Source organism: Microtus pennsylvanicus, chromosome 3, assembly GCF_037038515.1.
Source record: "Microtus pennsylvanicus isolate mMicPen1 chromosome 3, mMicPen1.hap1, whole genome shotgun sequence".
NCBI classification, from domain to species: Eukaryota; Metazoa; Chordata; class Mammalia; order Rodentia; family Cricetidae; genus Microtus; species Microtus pennsylvanicus.
The window spans coordinates 21,734,749-21,751,384 of NC_134581.1; the positions used below are offsets into that span (position 1 = coordinate 21,734,749).

A 16,636-nucleotide genomic window follows, 5' to 3' on the forward strand; every position below is an offset into this window, starting at 1 on the left:
CCCCACATACCCATATATCTGGTGTCTTTGGTGTCATGCACCGAGTCCAGCTATGTGCATGGGCCTTATGGGGAAGATTCTAAATCCTTTTTTTCTCACCTAGATGATTACAAGTCCGAGCTGAGAGAACAGCTACCCCTGATTGCTGGCTCCGCAGCAGCTGGGGTCGTATTTGTTGTGTCTCTGGTGGCCATCTCCATCGTCTGCAGCAGGTAGGTCCTCCCCTCTATGCTCCCAAACCCAGGAAGCCCCTCTCTGTATCCCCTTTCCTCAAGCTGGGCAGCCTGGGTGAGTTCTTCCACCAGCAGCCTAGAAATCTCAAGGCGATTTATTTTCTTTGTGCCTTGGATAAAAACCTGCTATGGGAACTGGGCAAGACTATAAGTAAACAGCATCCATCCTCCAACCTCATTTTAGCCAAGACATTTAGCCCCTCATGCACAAGGACTTTCCAGAGTGACAGTTACAAAATTGCATTTGACCCACTGGAGCATCTCAGCTCTGCACCGACAGTCTTCTGGTTGGAGAGCTCAGGCCCTGGGCAGCAGGCAGAAGGCAAGCAGGCAGGAGAGGGGGTAAGGAAGAGACGGTGTGAGCGGAGCTCTGCTGAGCTCTGGCCTGAAGGCCTTGTGAATTTTTAATACTGTTTGCAACTGCCTTGGGTGGTTATCCAAGGTATTGCCTGCAAAGTCCTGTAGCCGACTCTCACCGAGCGGCTCTGCAGTTCACTGGTATTGATGGGCCCCCTCATCACCAATGCCCTCTTGGCAGGTGCCCACAGCCTTTCCTGGTTCCTGCAGGTCTTTGGCTTGAAAGATGAGCCTCTGCCTAAGGGAATGTGTGTTGGTCAACCAGAATGTAAGTCAAGGCAGAAACAAAACCTTCCCGTGATGAGTCCCAGTTCCCGATTCCAGGAGGCACCTAGGCTGAGTTCTGTGTCTGGGCACGAGGCCTGGGTGTGACCCTGCTAAAAAAAGCCTCTCTTCTGTCTGCAGGAAACGAGCTTACAGCAAAGAGGCCGTGTACAGCGATAAACTCCAGCATTACAGCACAGGCCGAGGTGAGTAGAGAGAACACTCCTCTGAGGGCCCCGGGAATCAAGCGAGTCTGTGTGTACAGTGGTCCTCAGAGCCACTCTAGCTATGATCAGGTATAACAGCAAATGTCTGACAAGCCCTCCGAGCCCAAGTGGCCCCTCTCTGTAAGTCCCTGGAGACCCCAGGCTGTCCACTGCACGCCCTTTATGGACAGTCACTGGATTCCTGGTGGGAGATTACTTTCTGCACTGATAAGCCATATTCGAGACAGGGGAAGACGGGGTTTAGCAAGTCAATGAATCCTGAAATCACACTCAGTGGGGAAAGATGGAGGGTTCTCTATTAACATCTTCTCCCTTATCTTATCCAGTTGAGCGGCTGGGGAATGTGTTAACCAAATTCACAGATAAGCCAGAGAACATGAATGCAGGGAATTAAAAAGATAACAGAGCCCAGGAGGCTGAAGTGCTGGGGTATCTCCCAAGCGTTTTTTTCTTTTAAACAGTACCTTTAAAAGTTTCTCGCATTCATTATCTTACCCCTGCCTCTCTCTCTTTTAAGCCTGTTTTTTAAAAAAATTTCCTTTTGAAACTCAAATTTCTCTCACCAACATACATATAATTCTATATCAAAATTGCTGCTCCTTCCTCTGAATGATTCCAGCACTGCAGTCTCAAATAGTTCCCGGGAGGATATGTGGACCACCTTTCTGCTTCCAGCAGCAGGTATTTAGATCCTTAAAGAAGACACTGTTTCTAAATGACTCTTTCGGAAGTCCACACACACCCAGAGAAATCTTCCCCAGCACACCAGGCTCTTCTCCGTAAACCACATCTCACTCCCATCCTCCTCCTGTGTCCTGAACCATTCTTGTTCCGAGCATTCAGCAGTGAGCAGATCTCATAGACATGGATAACCTGAAGCATGGGTTCAGGTTCACTGGGTTGCTTCTTTTGTTAGTAAACATGGCTTCCAAGACTAAAACTCTCAGGGACCAGACGGCTTTTCTTTTCCAAGGTCACTTGAGATGAGGAGGAATACAGAGTTCACAGCTGCAGCCATGTTATGAAGGAGAATGTGTTCTATCTAGAGTGGAGGGTACAAGTTCGGGCTGCTCAAAAGGCACTCTGTAGATATGGTTTTTCAATCAAGACCCAGCTGAAGGTTTATATAAGTTCAAACCTTTAATAACTAGGGTGTGTACAGGGTAGGCATTGCAAGGAGAAGCCACCATAAGGCTCCAGGACTCCCCAGGCCAGCTCTTGAAGTCAGACTTTGATATCTGACTCTCAGAAGATATGTACCACAGAATTGTCCCAAAGCTCACTCTCTGCGTCCCTTCTCTCGCTCTGGCTTCTGACATTAGCTCCCTGTTGGCTGTGGGCCAGCTCCTTGCTGTGATGAGCCACTAAATATCCTTTTCAGATCTGGTTCCTGGCCTCTTTGGATAAAACTTTTATAGATGGTCCTATTGGCCTGAAAGCTGTCAGGACCACAAGAATACATGATTGGGTTCAAAAGATGCCATGTCATTTTGAAGTCCAGAAACTTCAAAACAGTGCTCAAAAGTGATTCAGCCAAGAACTCTCTTTCTAAAGATACGGCGTCTTTCTGAGGATCCCCAGGCATCCAGGGCAGTGATGATGCTCTTCGGACAACTTCAGCCTGGCATTTGACTGTTCTTCTCTTGAAGTGTGTCTTTGTCAGGCTACTGGGTGTACACAGATGTGTTTCTAAAATGCTCATGGCTTCGTGTGGGAGATTGGGGGCTCATCACCTTGATAGCCACAGAGGGAGGTATCTCTGGTTCCAAGCATCTGTAGAAGAACTAATCCCAAGTCTTCAGCCATAGGGTCCTTGCTACCTGCCTCCCATGAGGATGGCTGGAGTCAGTCAGCAAGTTTCACCGGTTGATGCTAGATGGATGTAGAGTTCTCACAGGGATGTTCAGTTTACTTCTTCGGCTGCCTTAGATGTATGAGCCATTCCTAGATGCCCTCTCCTCTGGGCACAACTATCCTCTTTTAATCAACCCCTGATACCTGCCTTCCTGGGCTCTGACAGCTGCTCCCTCCCACACACCTGGGTTTTCTGAGGCCACACCCTTGTGCGCTGAGTGCATGTATGTACTTTTTTCCTATGAACAACTGTCTCTTTGGAGAATCGCAGTGAGAGGAAGGCCAGCACACAAAGAGCAGATGAGAAAACTAAAACTCTGGCGAAGGAAGAGCCTGACGGGGAAGGAAGGACGGGCAGGTAGAGGTGGGAGGGATGGCCACAGAAGATGCCATCTGTGCCAACACTAAGAACTTTAATATGGCAGCTTGCCTTGCTTGACTCCCATAGTCTTCACAGCCACTCAAGGAGACAAGAGGTAATCCTGGAAGGGCAAGTGACTTCCTGAGTGACAAATCTTGAGGGTGGAAGAGGTGGATTATGCACCCTCTGGTCTGGCTGTAGACCTCATGATCTTTCCGTAGAGCAAAGGCTCAATGTACCCAGTATTGGGTGGAGTTCTATGTTTAATCCCAGATGCCCTGGTGTAGGCAGAGTTTTTCTGTGTTCCAGCAGCCACTCCCAAATAACCACAAAGAGGCTTAATATTAATTATAAATGCTTAATCATTAGCTAACGCTTGCTACTTGCTGACTCTTACAACTTAAATTAACCTATTTATATTAATCTACATTCTGCCATGTGGAATTACCTCTCTTTCATCTTGTACCTCCTGTTTCCTTTCTGCATCTGGCTGGAGACTCTGCCTTTCTTCTTCTCAGCATTCTCTCTGCCCTAAAAATCCTGCCTAGCTATCAGCCAATCAGCTTTTTATTAAACCTATCACAGTGGCATATAGTCACACAGTGTAAAGGAGTATTCCACACCCTGGTTGGTGATTTGTGAGTCCCCACCTCTGAGTCCCATTCCAGGAGTCAGAAAGCTCAAGTGTGTATGCAGATATGTACACAACTGTGCATGTGCCTGGACTCCTCATATGAATTTCCTCCACGGGATGTGGACAGCTTTGGAGCTCTGAGGGCTCCCTAGTCTGGGAGTGACAGAACATCTGTAGTAGATGCTCAGCTCTGTTCTCCATTGCTTGGGGACCCCATGTCCCCTGGCTCCTCTGGGGGTGCCACGAAGGAGTTGGTGGTTCTTGTCTTCCAGATTCTCCATTTTAAAGTGGCACAGAGGTTGAAAGAGACAGAAAAGAAAATGCTTGCAAATTTATCTTCCCTGACTAGTCAAGGCATGATAGATCTGGTTGCTGGAAAGCATGATGTTATATTCAGGAACTGGCTCATATCTCATCCTGACCCTAAAACAGTGGTTTTCAACCTTTCTAATGCTACAACCCTTCTATACAGTTTCTCATGTTGTGGTGATCCTCAACCATCAAATTATTTTTATTGCTACTTCGTAACTGTTATTTTTCTGTTATGAATCAGAATATAAATATCTGCTATACAGGGTATTTGATATGTAGCCTCTGTGGGGGTCGTGACCCACAGGTTGAGAACTGCTGCTCTAGAACTTGGTGAACAGGGATGTAAAGTGGAATTTGAATTGGTGGAAAGACACTCTCTGGAGGGTGGGCCAGTTGGTCTGATAAAGAGTTATTGAGCCAGGGGTTCATGTCCAAGGATGTATGGAAAGGGTCATGGGCTTCTCATGCTCACAAATGGATAGATAATGTGTCGCCATGGTTTCTTGGCCCAGTTCTCGTAAATTGTTGGCTAAGGACAGAAGACCTGGACAGGATGACCCTGGTAGGACAGGGAGGGTTTAGGAATGGAACTTCAGGAAATTGTGGTTCTTTCTGTTTGGGGGAAATGCAAACAGGTGTCCAAGGAACTTAGGCCATTCCTGATTCCTAAGCTGGGTGGGTTGCATGTGGTTGGAGATAAAGGGATTGAGGTTTGTGGAAGGGTTAAGGGCTTTAGGATCAGTCCCAAGAAAACTGCCTCTGAGTGAAAGATACAAATTACTACGTCTACTGGCATGTTTTGATAAAAAAATAAATAAATAAATGAGGTATGGACCTGTGTTCATCAGGATTCTCTGGAGAACCAAAAGGGATGAATAATCACACACACACACACACACACACACACACACACACACACACACACACACCAGTAGAATCACACCTGGAAACTGAGAATTGAGAACTACTCTTCCTTGAAGCTGGGCCCTCAGCTGCCTCAATCTGGCACCAGAAACTCTAAAAGTTCCTGGAGAACTGTTGGTCCCTAGTGTTAAAGACAGCTGGACTGTGAAGTTTGGGCATGCTGGTTCTGGTATTGGTATAGGAATCAGCAGCAATGGAATAGATTAGCTGATGGCAAAAGGAAGATCAGTCAGGCAAGAGATAATTTTTCTTCTGCCAAGTCCTTTTTATCTACACTGATACCAAAAGGCACCACCCACAGTCCGAGTGGCTTTTCTTGTATCAATCAAAGAAATCGGTATGCTTTTCCAGGTGAGGCTCCCTACTCAGATGATTTGATATGTGGCAAATAGACATAAAATCCAATCATCATACTTGAGATTGGAAAACACAGAAATCTTCAGACAAAGCAGAGGAGCAAAGGGAGGACACAGTTGTGAGTCCAGCCCAGACAAATCCCCAAGCTACTGTGAAGCACATGGGTCTGGGAATATGAACTGGAATTCTGTCATCATTAGGAATAGACAAGAGGTGATTAAGAAAAAAATATGGGACCTTGCCTCTTCTAATTAGACCATATATTTAGTAAATTCAAGAATTACGGGTAGCAAATGATTATTTTGGCAAAAAAAAAAACATCATATGGTATAATGGAAGGCATTGTTAAGTAGATACAGACTTTGTCTTCACATGGAGGGAAAGTGAATTAGTGACTATCACTCAGGGGGAAGGTCCCTGGCGTTATTCTAGTTCTTGTCCTATTCAATCCGTGTTTGTTTGATTGCTTTTTTAACTTCATGAGTCAGATGCAAGCGTGGGGATGCTGATCGAGTTTGTAGGTAACAGTTGGGAAGCAGAACTAACACCATAAAAGACGGAATCAAAATTCAGAGCTACCCAACAGCTTTGAATGCTAATTTGAAATCTGCAAGACAAAATGTTAGCAGGCTAAATCTGGAACCTAGTGTTTAGGTTCAAACAAAACCGAAGCAGTACAAATAGGGAGCAATCCCACACACTATTTATTTGTGTGGGGGGAAAAAAACCCAGCTGATCATGTGGTTGCTCTCAGTGGCACCTCTGATGAAGAATACTAGTAAGGCCATTCTGAGCACTCTGCTGTGTTAACTGTTTACATCCCCTCTTTGTGCTGTTAAGAACCCACTCAGGGTCATGGACTCTATCCTAGAGACCCGATTTCAAGAAGGACACATTCTACAAAGCACCTATCCAGACGAGAGCAGCCTGCCTGCTTGCCTGTGTCTGTGTGGCAAGTGTCTGACTCTTTGGCAGGATGTTATCAGATGCACAAGGACTGTCCATCAAAGAGCTTCCTCTACAGTAAGGCAAGGGTTTGAGAACTCTTAGTAATGGCTGCTGTTGAAAAGATTCCTGCCCTAGAGGGGAGATGGGATGAAGTCACACCCAGAAGCATGTCTGAATTACTGCATTCTGGGTGGTTGATACATTCTGAACTTCAGAGATAGCACTTGGCCCCCAGGGAATCACCTGAGACCTGGTAGGAAGTGCAGGAGGACCCTGGAAGGAAAAGACGGACTGGGACATTAAGAGTAGATCATATATAAGTGAAGGCCTGCAGACATACAAGGAAAGGCTCCTTGGTATAAAAGCAGGTTGAGTTTGCAGTCAGTGTTTATTAAATGTCAAATAAATGGAAAGATCTAGATTCACCTATATGTGTGCTGTTGGCTCCTAGCCAGAGCCTCTGCAGTGTTATCTCCAGTAGTTCCAAGGTCATTATCTATTGCCCTCAGGTTCCCAGTAGGACTTCAGCAGCCCAGCACCAGAGATCCTTGCCTGGAAGGACTTGTCTGTCCTGGTCATAGGTACCCAAGAGGCAGGAAGGTGTTAAGCAATTCTCCAGGAGTGTTTGATCTTGCCTATTCTCTTGTTCTCCTCCCAGTGCTTTGGTTGCAAGTGCTGCCATCTTACACCTTAAGTAATTACTGAGGCTACTCACAACCACTTCCTCAGCCTACAGTCCCTTCCTCAGGAAAACAAGCTCTCCAGTGTCCTGATCTCAGAATCCCCCTCCACTGCCGATAAAACAGTTATCAGGCCTGTGCTTGGTAATTGATACCCCCGTTCTTTGTCTATCAACATTGCTACCTCTGCTTCCATCTGGTTCCCCTATTCCTCTACACCCAGTACCAAGACTCTCTCTGAACATTCCAAACTTCCTTGTAGTAACAGGTACTGCTTCCTTCCACATTTACTCCAGTTCTGGAGCTTTAAGGAGTCTGACCTTGAAGAGTGGCATCCGTGCCCTCTGCCTCCTCTAGTCTCTGTGGTGTTTACAACCCATTCCTGGTGTTGTCTCCTGACTCAACACTGCCCAGCCCTGTGCCCTTTCATGTCTCAGTCACAGGAAGAGCCCTGGGAGCTTTGCTTTCCTCTGGATGCCACAGTGCTGGCTGGGTGTCTAGCAATATTGAAGAAAATGAAGGAGGCTTGTCACCTGAGGCAGAGTATCAGAGAATGTTTCTTAAGGACTGCACATGTTTCTAAATAGCTCCCCTCTCATGCTCAAATACCTGGACAAAACTGCATGGGCCACAAGGTGACAAAGTGTCTCTTGGATTCAGAATGAGGTACAAGCAGGCACACTTCCACATGCCCTTATGACTATCAAAACCTGCTGGGATACAAGAATATTAATGACTGGAAACAACCCAACTCATTCTCTGACACGACCCTGTGGGTTCTAGCAATCCTTCCTCAGCTAGGAGACTACTGGCTTTTGCTGGAACCTCTGACGCCCTAGGATCAGTTATCACAACTGGCCTACAGATGTCTTTGCTACTAGTTCTACAGAGTGTGCACCAGGCTTGCACAAGGGCACTGGGTCATCTCCCATAGCTGAGTCAGTACATGTCACCTGCTGTTTACAGTAGTGAGCTCTGTTTTCCCCTGCACCCTTAGTACTTTTAAATGTCTCCATAACCTTTCAAATTTCCCACAAAGATTTCTAGCATTCCCGGAGCTCATCTCAGCCACTTCCGTTGATCCCCTGATGCAGGGCCTCTGACCATAGAAAAGAATTCCTTCTGCTTCCAGAATTATTTTGTGCCATGCAAAAAGATACCAGACAGCAGTGAAGCCATGCTCCCCATGAACATATTTACAAACTCAATCTTTATTGGAGATTTGTAGACTAGGAGGTGGGAAAGCTGGGGTGTGCTGCCTAACAGAACCCTAACTATCAAGACACTAACAGCCAGAAGGTAAAGTTCACACAAGCCCCTTTTATGCCAAAGTTATGCAATCTATGACAAAAACATGGAAACTTAGACATGGCTAACAGTATTTAATGATATTTTTATTACTAACAATGGTGTGGAGGCCATGCCAATCACTATAAAATGCCATGTATTATAGGGGTCTGTTGCCCATATTGTCACCATCTCCTCTAACAGCAAGAGAACATCTTTTGCACCCAGGCTTCTAGTGTCTGTGCCTCACTTCGTTGCTGACTTGATTCCTTGTTCACTGTCTGGTGATTCATTGCACTAAATACCGTTTTCCTGATAATTAAAAACTGCTCGCTGGCAAGTGGGAGCAGGAACAGGCTGATGCGGGATTTATGCAGAAACACAAAATGAGCCGAAAGACAAATGACCTGTTCCGCCTGGCGAAAGGCATTTTTTTCCCCTTCCTCATCTTCTGGGATTTGAGAAAGGCTGGCTAGAGCTTGGGAGCTCAGTCTAGGGAGCTCTTGTCATCATAGGAGGAGGTGTTTGCAAGGGTCTCCACTGTATTCATATGCTTAGCCAAATCCTTCTATTAATGTGGACTACAAAGACCCCTGCCTGCAGCCCAGGACCTGGACCAGGGCCATCTTTTCCTCCTGCTGTATTGTACTCACACAGGCTGTGGCTAGAGAGAAGGCACTAATTTTGAGCCACTTCTTAGACTTTGATTGAACTTTCCCAGTTTCCTGCCTCCATATAATAATACTTTTACTCAATGTCAAGGAAAATGGGAGGTGATTCTTAGTGATGCATTAGATGCAGGATTTAGGGCATTCATTTTGGTTGGACATTTCAGCAGATCATAGTCTTGGGCTTTATGCAGGCTTCTTGGCTTCTGAGGAAATGCCTCCATGACAGCCAAAGCCCCGAGACACAGCATAGCCACCACGATGTTACATGCATGTACACGTGAGTGCAAATGCATGCACATATGTATCCACACTTTCCAAGTCATCAGATGTCTCCTGGGGAGTGAAATGCATGCCTCGTCACAGGGTAGACATTTTCCCATCTGCGTGCACTTTGTGGCACACTGCCGGCCTAAGGAATGGAGGCTTCATCAGGAGATGAGCTGTCTCCCTTCTGGGGATAGCTTATTCCCCAAACTGGCCGGGGCCAATATCTGTAAAGCTCATTAGCGCAGAATCCTTCCCCCATTCATCCTTATATATGTCTTTACTTGCAACCCATTCATTACAGCCCATTCTAGATTGTTTAATTAGTTTCCATGGAAGAACTCCTTCAGGACAGCTTAGCATACATCTTTAAAAGCCCTTGATCTAAAATAACAAGGTAGTTATTTTGAAAGTAACTAATGTAACCCTGAGTGGCTTACATCCCCCCACTGCCCACCAGGCCTTACTTCCTTTTCTACCTCCCATATACTTCTGAGAAAAAAAAAGATTGTTGATAACAGTAATGAGTCTATTAGTCAAGGAGTCTTCCCAGTACCTGGGGCGCTGAGCTGGGCCTGACACTTGTCATAGGGTCTTTATTCTCACAGGCAAGCTAGAAGGGAAGTCTCATTTCCCCTCTTGTTGGAGAAGCTGTTGTGAGAGATAAGTCTGAACTTGCTGCATTATGCAGGATTAATAAAGTACTGTGGAGGTCTAATGTCACCTGCAGATCTCAGCATCGGGGATGCACAGAATTAGGAGGGAAAATCACAGCTTACTGACACTACCCTGGTGTCTTCTTTTACCCCTCTTTTCTTCTTTGCATTTTGAGTGTTTTTGTATTGTCTTGACTTCCTCCTTCATCCTTCTGCGTATGTTGGCTGACCTCCACTGTCAGCATCTCTGTTTCTTTGCCTGACTGTGTTGTCTGGCTCTAGAGTCTCCCTCTTGCCTGTGTTACTGGCCATTCAGTGCCTTCATTTTGACTATGGCAATCACTATGGAAATACCTCAGCTCCTTTAACCCTAGGGAGGGCCCATTCTGAAGCTTGTGGTTACCTATTCAAGTTCACAGAGTGCCCTCGAGGAGATAAAGCCAGTTATAACAACCTACAATAGTCAGTGGCTTAAGGACACACCTTATATCTGCCGCCTTTTGTTTCCTGTTTGATTTCCTTTTGCCCTTCCTCCACTTCTTGGCATTCCCCAGATAAGTCATTTGCTTTCATAGCTTGGCCGTTAGGGCAGTTTCTAGGTGACCCCAAGCAGGGTTGGGGCAGCCCGGAGATGCCCTGGGCTTCTCCCAAGCTTGAAGTCTGACCATTTACCTTTGTGCTTCACCTGTTCTGCGCAGCAGGTGGGAAGTCAGTGATGCTCATTTCTGGCTGCCTTTGGTCCATCGCTACCGAAGAGCTTTCTCTCTCGTGCGCATGTGCACACATACTGCTGTGCTCCAGGGTGTAGAGTGTTTCAGGTGTGCAACAAGCCTCCTGCTGCCAAGAGTCACTCTGAATGTGGCCCCAGACAAAAGTCATAAACTTACTTCAATCATTATGAGATTTTTTTGCCATTTTTTTTTATTTAGCTCTATTGCTTGGTTTTTGAGCATGAAGTTTGTTGATAGTGTTTTACGGTGTCAACAGACTGGACATGATCTTTGTTTGCTTTGTCCAAATTTTAGTTAGTGAATTCCAAAGTCAAAGACATCATCAGGTTTTGTAAAGGTTTTCACGTATGTATAGGTGTGTTGTTGTAATATGGAGTGGCAGCGGGGCTGCGTTCCCACCCGGCTCCCGCATGGCTAGCTTAGCCCCAGAATAATTATACGGAAACTGTATTCTTTTAAACACTGCCTGGCCCATTAGTTCCAGCCTCTTATTGGCTAGCTCTTATATATTGATCTAACCCATTTCTAATAATCTGTGTAGCCCACGAGGTGGCTTACCAGGGAAGACCTTAACCTGCGGCTGTGTTGGGTGGGAGAATCATGACCACTGACTGACTCGGCTTCTTTCTCCCAGCATTCCATTCTGTCTACTCTGCCCACCTAAGGGTTGGCCTATCAAATGGGCCAAGGCAGTTTCTTTATTAATTAACCAATGAAAGCAACATATTAGAAAGAAATCCTCCCACATCATTTCCCCTTTTTCTGTTTAAACAAAAAAGAAGGCTTTCATTTTAACATAGTAAAATTACATACAGCAAAACAGTTATCAAGCAAGAATTACAGTTACAATATTTATATCTATTTTATCTTTTATCATAACTAAGGAAAACTACAACTATGTATCCATTCTTCAACTCCATCAAAGACTCCAGAAGGATATAATATTACCTAAGCAAACAAGAAATCCAAACTCTAGAAATGACAGAGACAACTCGCTGCCTGGACAGTCACCCAAAGTTCTTTTGTACCGTTGGGGCATCCATCTTCAGCTTTCAGGCCCATAGTATCCAGCAGACATTTTCATCAAGCAGGAAATTCCGAAGACAGTTCAGTCACTTTCTGCTGTGTCCTGCAGAATGTCTCGCAGACTCTTTCATGAATCAGGAACCCCGAAAGACCATCTCACCTTTTGGCAAGTTCAGCAGTCCTCTCTCTGTGGGTTCTTTGTGTCCAGTTTATCCAACAGTCCAGGCAAGAACAGTTTCTTGCCCAAATGGCTATCAAACTCCATAAGCAGCCTCTTCAATCCCCTTCTTCCTCTTGAAGTAGCTGGTGCTGCCAGGAGCAGCCCTGTTATTAAAATATTTTAAATGCCATATTCTGCAGTCTTTGAGAGATATGAAGGATGCCTATCCAACTGAAATATATCTCCAGGGTGTAGAGTGTTTCAGGTGTGCAACAAGCCTCCTGCTGCCAAGAGTCACTCTGAATGTGGCCCCAGACAAAAGTCATAAACTTACTTAAATCATTATGAGATTTTTTTTTGCCATTTTTTTTAGCTCTATTGCTTGGTTTTTGAGCATGAAGTTTGTTGATAGTGTTTTACGGTGTCAACAGACTGGACATGATCTTTGTTTGCTTTGTCCAAATTTTAGTTAGTGAATTCCAAAGTCAAAGACATCATCGGGTTTTGTAAAGTTTTTCATGTATGTATAGGTGTGTATGGGGGAGGGGTGCAAGCACAATCATGAGCACATGTGTGCACACTTGTTGGATAGACAATGGTCAAGGTCAACCTTGTTTGTTGTTCCTCATGTGTTGTCCAGTTTTTTTGTTTTTTATGAGACAAGATCTCTCTTTGGAACATTGCTATTTTAGGCCAGACTGGCTGGGTAGTGAACCCTGGGGAGTTACCTGTCTCTGCCTCCCCAGCACTGTGGTTACAGTTCGATGCCACTATGTCTAGAATTTTGCACAGATGTTAGCATCACACTCAGGTCCTCATGCCTGTAGGATAAGCATTTTCCTGACTGAGCTATGTCCCTAATCTCTAAATACTACCCCCAGAAGCTTTTAGAACATGTTGACTACTTTCAAACAAGCAGTTCAGAATACTAGGAACAGTACTTGCTTAAGGATTATCTTTTACTTATGTCAGAGCATTTGGCTTCCTTTGACTGAAAAAATAAATATCCCCTGTCTTCGGTGTATCTTCCTTCCTTCACTGGATTGTGTTCTAGGATTTTAATCCTTTCCTGAGTAAGGAGATGATCAAGACATTGAAAGAGGCATCCGATGTTTTTCTGATGAGAAATGACAGAACTGGAGCATAGACGGAAGGAGGCAATGGGGAACAGGGTGTGGGTGAGGTACACAGACAAGGCCTTAGGAAGCTGAAGCCCAGCCTCAGCTTTGATCCCCTCAGCGCACAGAGACCCACCTGCCCTGCCCTTGCTGCTCTGTCTCCTCCAGGAGGACACCACAGCAGGCCGCAGGGTTGTGGCAGTCGACCAGACAGCCTGTCTTTTGGAGGCCCCACCTTTCACCACCCCAGCCCCTGGAAACAATTTCTACACTTCACTTAATGACACATCAAACAAGTTGAAAAATTACATTTCCAATGAATCCATTTGTTTTTTTTTTTTTTGTGTGTTCCACTTGCTTTTTTAGTCCCCTGTCCTCTACTTTTTGAAAGCATTTTTTTCTGCAGTGACAATTCTCTATTTTGTCCTCAAGCACACCTATCTATCTTGCCACTGTATACATCAGTGACAAGGCCTATATTCCTTTATGTATTTCGCATCTACCATTTTATTCGTTTTTCATACTTCAGTGTGTCTGAAGGCATGGGGGGTTCAATTACCATTTTTCTTTCATCCCAACCCATTTTTCCTATGTAGACGTTGCTCTTTCCTGCATTAGTATTTTCTAAGCTTTCCCCTCACATTTTCTCTTCTGGTGTACAGTGTTGGCACTTCTATCTTGAGGGTTTTCTAATAGCGTCTCCCTTCTTCTTTAAAAAAAAAATCCATCCTCATCCCTCTTGTGGCCACGGACCACAGCCGTCAGTTATAACCTTAACGGTGGTCTCCACTCAGGAAAGTTGTCAAGTTGATAAATATTGATATCTACCCTACAATTTTACCACCGCTTTTCTGCTAATGCATTTGGTTGGCATCAATCAGCTTCTGTGCCTTCTGTGAGTGCCTGGTGTGGGAACTGGTCCCGATCTGTCACTTATAAGTAATCTGTTCCACATTTCATCCAGAGCATAGAAAGAGAAAAAATATGGAGGAGAAGTAGAGGGCAGAGAACCAGAGTGGTCCAGGGAAAAGAGAGATAGGGAGACCCAGGAAGAAGAGATCGCATAGAGGAAGTTTACAGCAACCTGATTAAGAGAAGGGCTCCTCCCAGGAATACCCTTGGTGCTGGGGACATGGGTAATAGCAGTGAACCGTATCCTGTCTGGATGTTAACCTGCTTATCTCATCCAATAAGGCTCGCCAGGGATGAAGATCTACATTGATCCCTTCACTTATGAGGACCCCAATGAAGCCGTTCGGGAGTTTGCCAAGGAGATTGACGTGTCTTTTGTGAAAATCGAAGAGGTCATTGGAGCAGGTATGACTCTTCTCTCCCTTCGTCTCTGTCTTCTTGTTGTCTAAACATTGTCTTTCTAACATTCTAGATGTCTTTCATACTTTTGAGAAGATAAATCTGGACCACTAGAACATGCAAGAATATTGCTCAGAATCTTTGGGGGCCTTTGTCACAGTGGCTAAGCTTGCTTGGGCACTAAAAGATGGCTCTAGTTTTCAAAGATTCGGGAGTAGCTCTGGAAGTAGACCAGGAAAACAAGATAAAGAGAGAGATGTAGGGTCCTTAGTCATGAGGATGGGAATAAATAATTTTAAAAGCCGATCTAGGACCCTACTCACTGAAAGTGGCATCTCGATGACTTTGGGCCAAGGCTTCTCTCCGTACTTTGAGTTCTCCTTTTCCTGTGCACACACACTGGCATCCAGATCAGGCAACAGATAGCATCCCAGCCTGGACTGGAACTACCTGCTGAGGTGCTCCAGAGAAAGCACACCAAAAGACTGGTCTAGAAAGTGTATCTTTCTTCGACAGACTGTAGATCTCATCTGTCTACAGACCCAGCCTGATTAATGTAGGTGGATAAGATGTCTTAGTGTGAGATAAAAACATTCTGGACATTATTTCTTCATAAGCAATCTCTGTACTTCTTTGATTTGGGTCTCCTTTCCGACTTTACTTTCTTCTACGGCATTCTTTGTCTTTACTTCTTCAGTTCCATTGTGTAGGCTGTCCTGGCACTGAAATGCTTGATTCGTGTCACCTGACAGCCACAGAGTGACAACTCCCAATAACATTGTAACTCAACAAAGCATGTTTAAGTGATGCCGAGTGGACAGCCACTTCATATGTTATCTTTAGAGGAAACGTCATAATCCTTCCATTCGCTCCTTTCTCAATGTACCGAAGGTTCAGAAAATCCACTTAATGGAATTGGAGTCACATTGGGAAGCATACCCCAGTAGGACACCATCTGCATGCTTTGGGTTCTTCTTAAGTGCTCCATCCTTGCCCCCCCTCCCCAGCCTCACTGTGGAAGGCCTGGAACTCTCCCTGTCACCACAGACTGCTACCTGCCACCAAACCCTCAGCAGTTCCAGCTGGCCGGCTAGAATCTTATCCACTGGGGTCTCTTAATCTATTGACTATCGTTAAATATTTTCCTGAAGCATGACTTTCACTTCTGTGTCGATAATTTTCCCTTCCTCTTTAGACACTGACATATTTAAGGATCGTGCGTTGGAAGGTTGGGTACCAGATAAATTGGATTGCTCTTATAGGCTCTGGTTTCTCCAGGAAACTTAAGAATGTTGAGGAGGCGTGCCTGCTGTCCTGCACTCTGTTTGCCCGCGTTATTAATTGTTGTTATGGCTCGCGGTAATGGCGCTAGTGATTTTAATGTTGTTATTTATGTCATGTGCTTAGAGTGATGTGTTCTGAACTGCATTTCATCCCAGACAGCACACATCAACACCCCTCCTGCCTTTGTCAGGGGACGAGTAAAGAGCCTTTTCGCTTTATGATCCTGCCAAGGAGCTACAATTTGGGGTGAGCTCACCAACTGCCGGATGCCCATAAAGGGACAACTGATGGCCCTGCTCTATCCTTCACCTTCCGGCGTTTGCCACTGCTGCTGTGTTTGTGCATTCAGCTCAGAGGAGAGTCAGTGTTTTTGGTGCGGCTTGCATGGTATTATGAGAGATTCATTTAACAAATTACATGATGTTCAGCAGCATCCCATTAAGAATTGTGTCTGTCCCTGCTGACCAGCCTTTACCAAGTCCCATCTTCTTGTGATTTGGAGCCATCCCAGAACTGATCCCTGTGGGTATTAACTCACATTTAGACACTGGATACAATTTCAACGCAAGATACTCTACATGCCCTTCCCCCATACCCTGCCTCACTGAGACTGGCTTTCCTTTTAGCTAATAAAGAGCTTGGTTCCCAAACAAGAAGCAAAAAGTAACAATTACACAATATAATTGACAATGTTTCTCTTAGCCACCCAGAAGAATTGGTACAGAAAGAGAAAACTGGTTTGCAATATGAAAAAAAATATCAAGAACAAAAGCAAAAGCCACAAAGGAAAAATCAATAATCATCCAATCTTCCCTCCTCCCCCCTCCTTCCCTCTTCCCTTCTTTCCTTCCTCCTTCCTCTCCTCCTTTCTTCCCTCCCTTCTCTTCTTCTCTTCTTCCATCAAAAGCTTTCAATGGATACTTTCTGTACTCTGAAGTGGATTTCCTAAGAAGAATAATGGCCCCTCTGCTCTGAAG

The 16,636-nt window shown here is 45.2% G+C and overlaps 1 protein-coding gene across 1 annotated transcript in view; it reads left to right on the top strand.

Annotated features, from left to right (window-relative positions):
• The window catches only part of Ephb1 (EPH receptor B1), a 436,566-nt gene that overhangs the window by 349,708 nt on the left and 70,222 nt on the right, over positions 1-16,636 (top strand). The window contains exons 8-10 of the mRNA XM_075964864.1: positions 104-212; positions 996-1,060; positions 14,259-14,381. Of these exons, the coding sequence (XP_075820979.1) occupies positions 104-212; positions 996-1,060; positions 14,259-14,381 (297 nt within the window). The remainder of the gene's footprint in view (positions 1-103; positions 213-995; positions 1,061-14,258; positions 14,382-16,636) is intronic.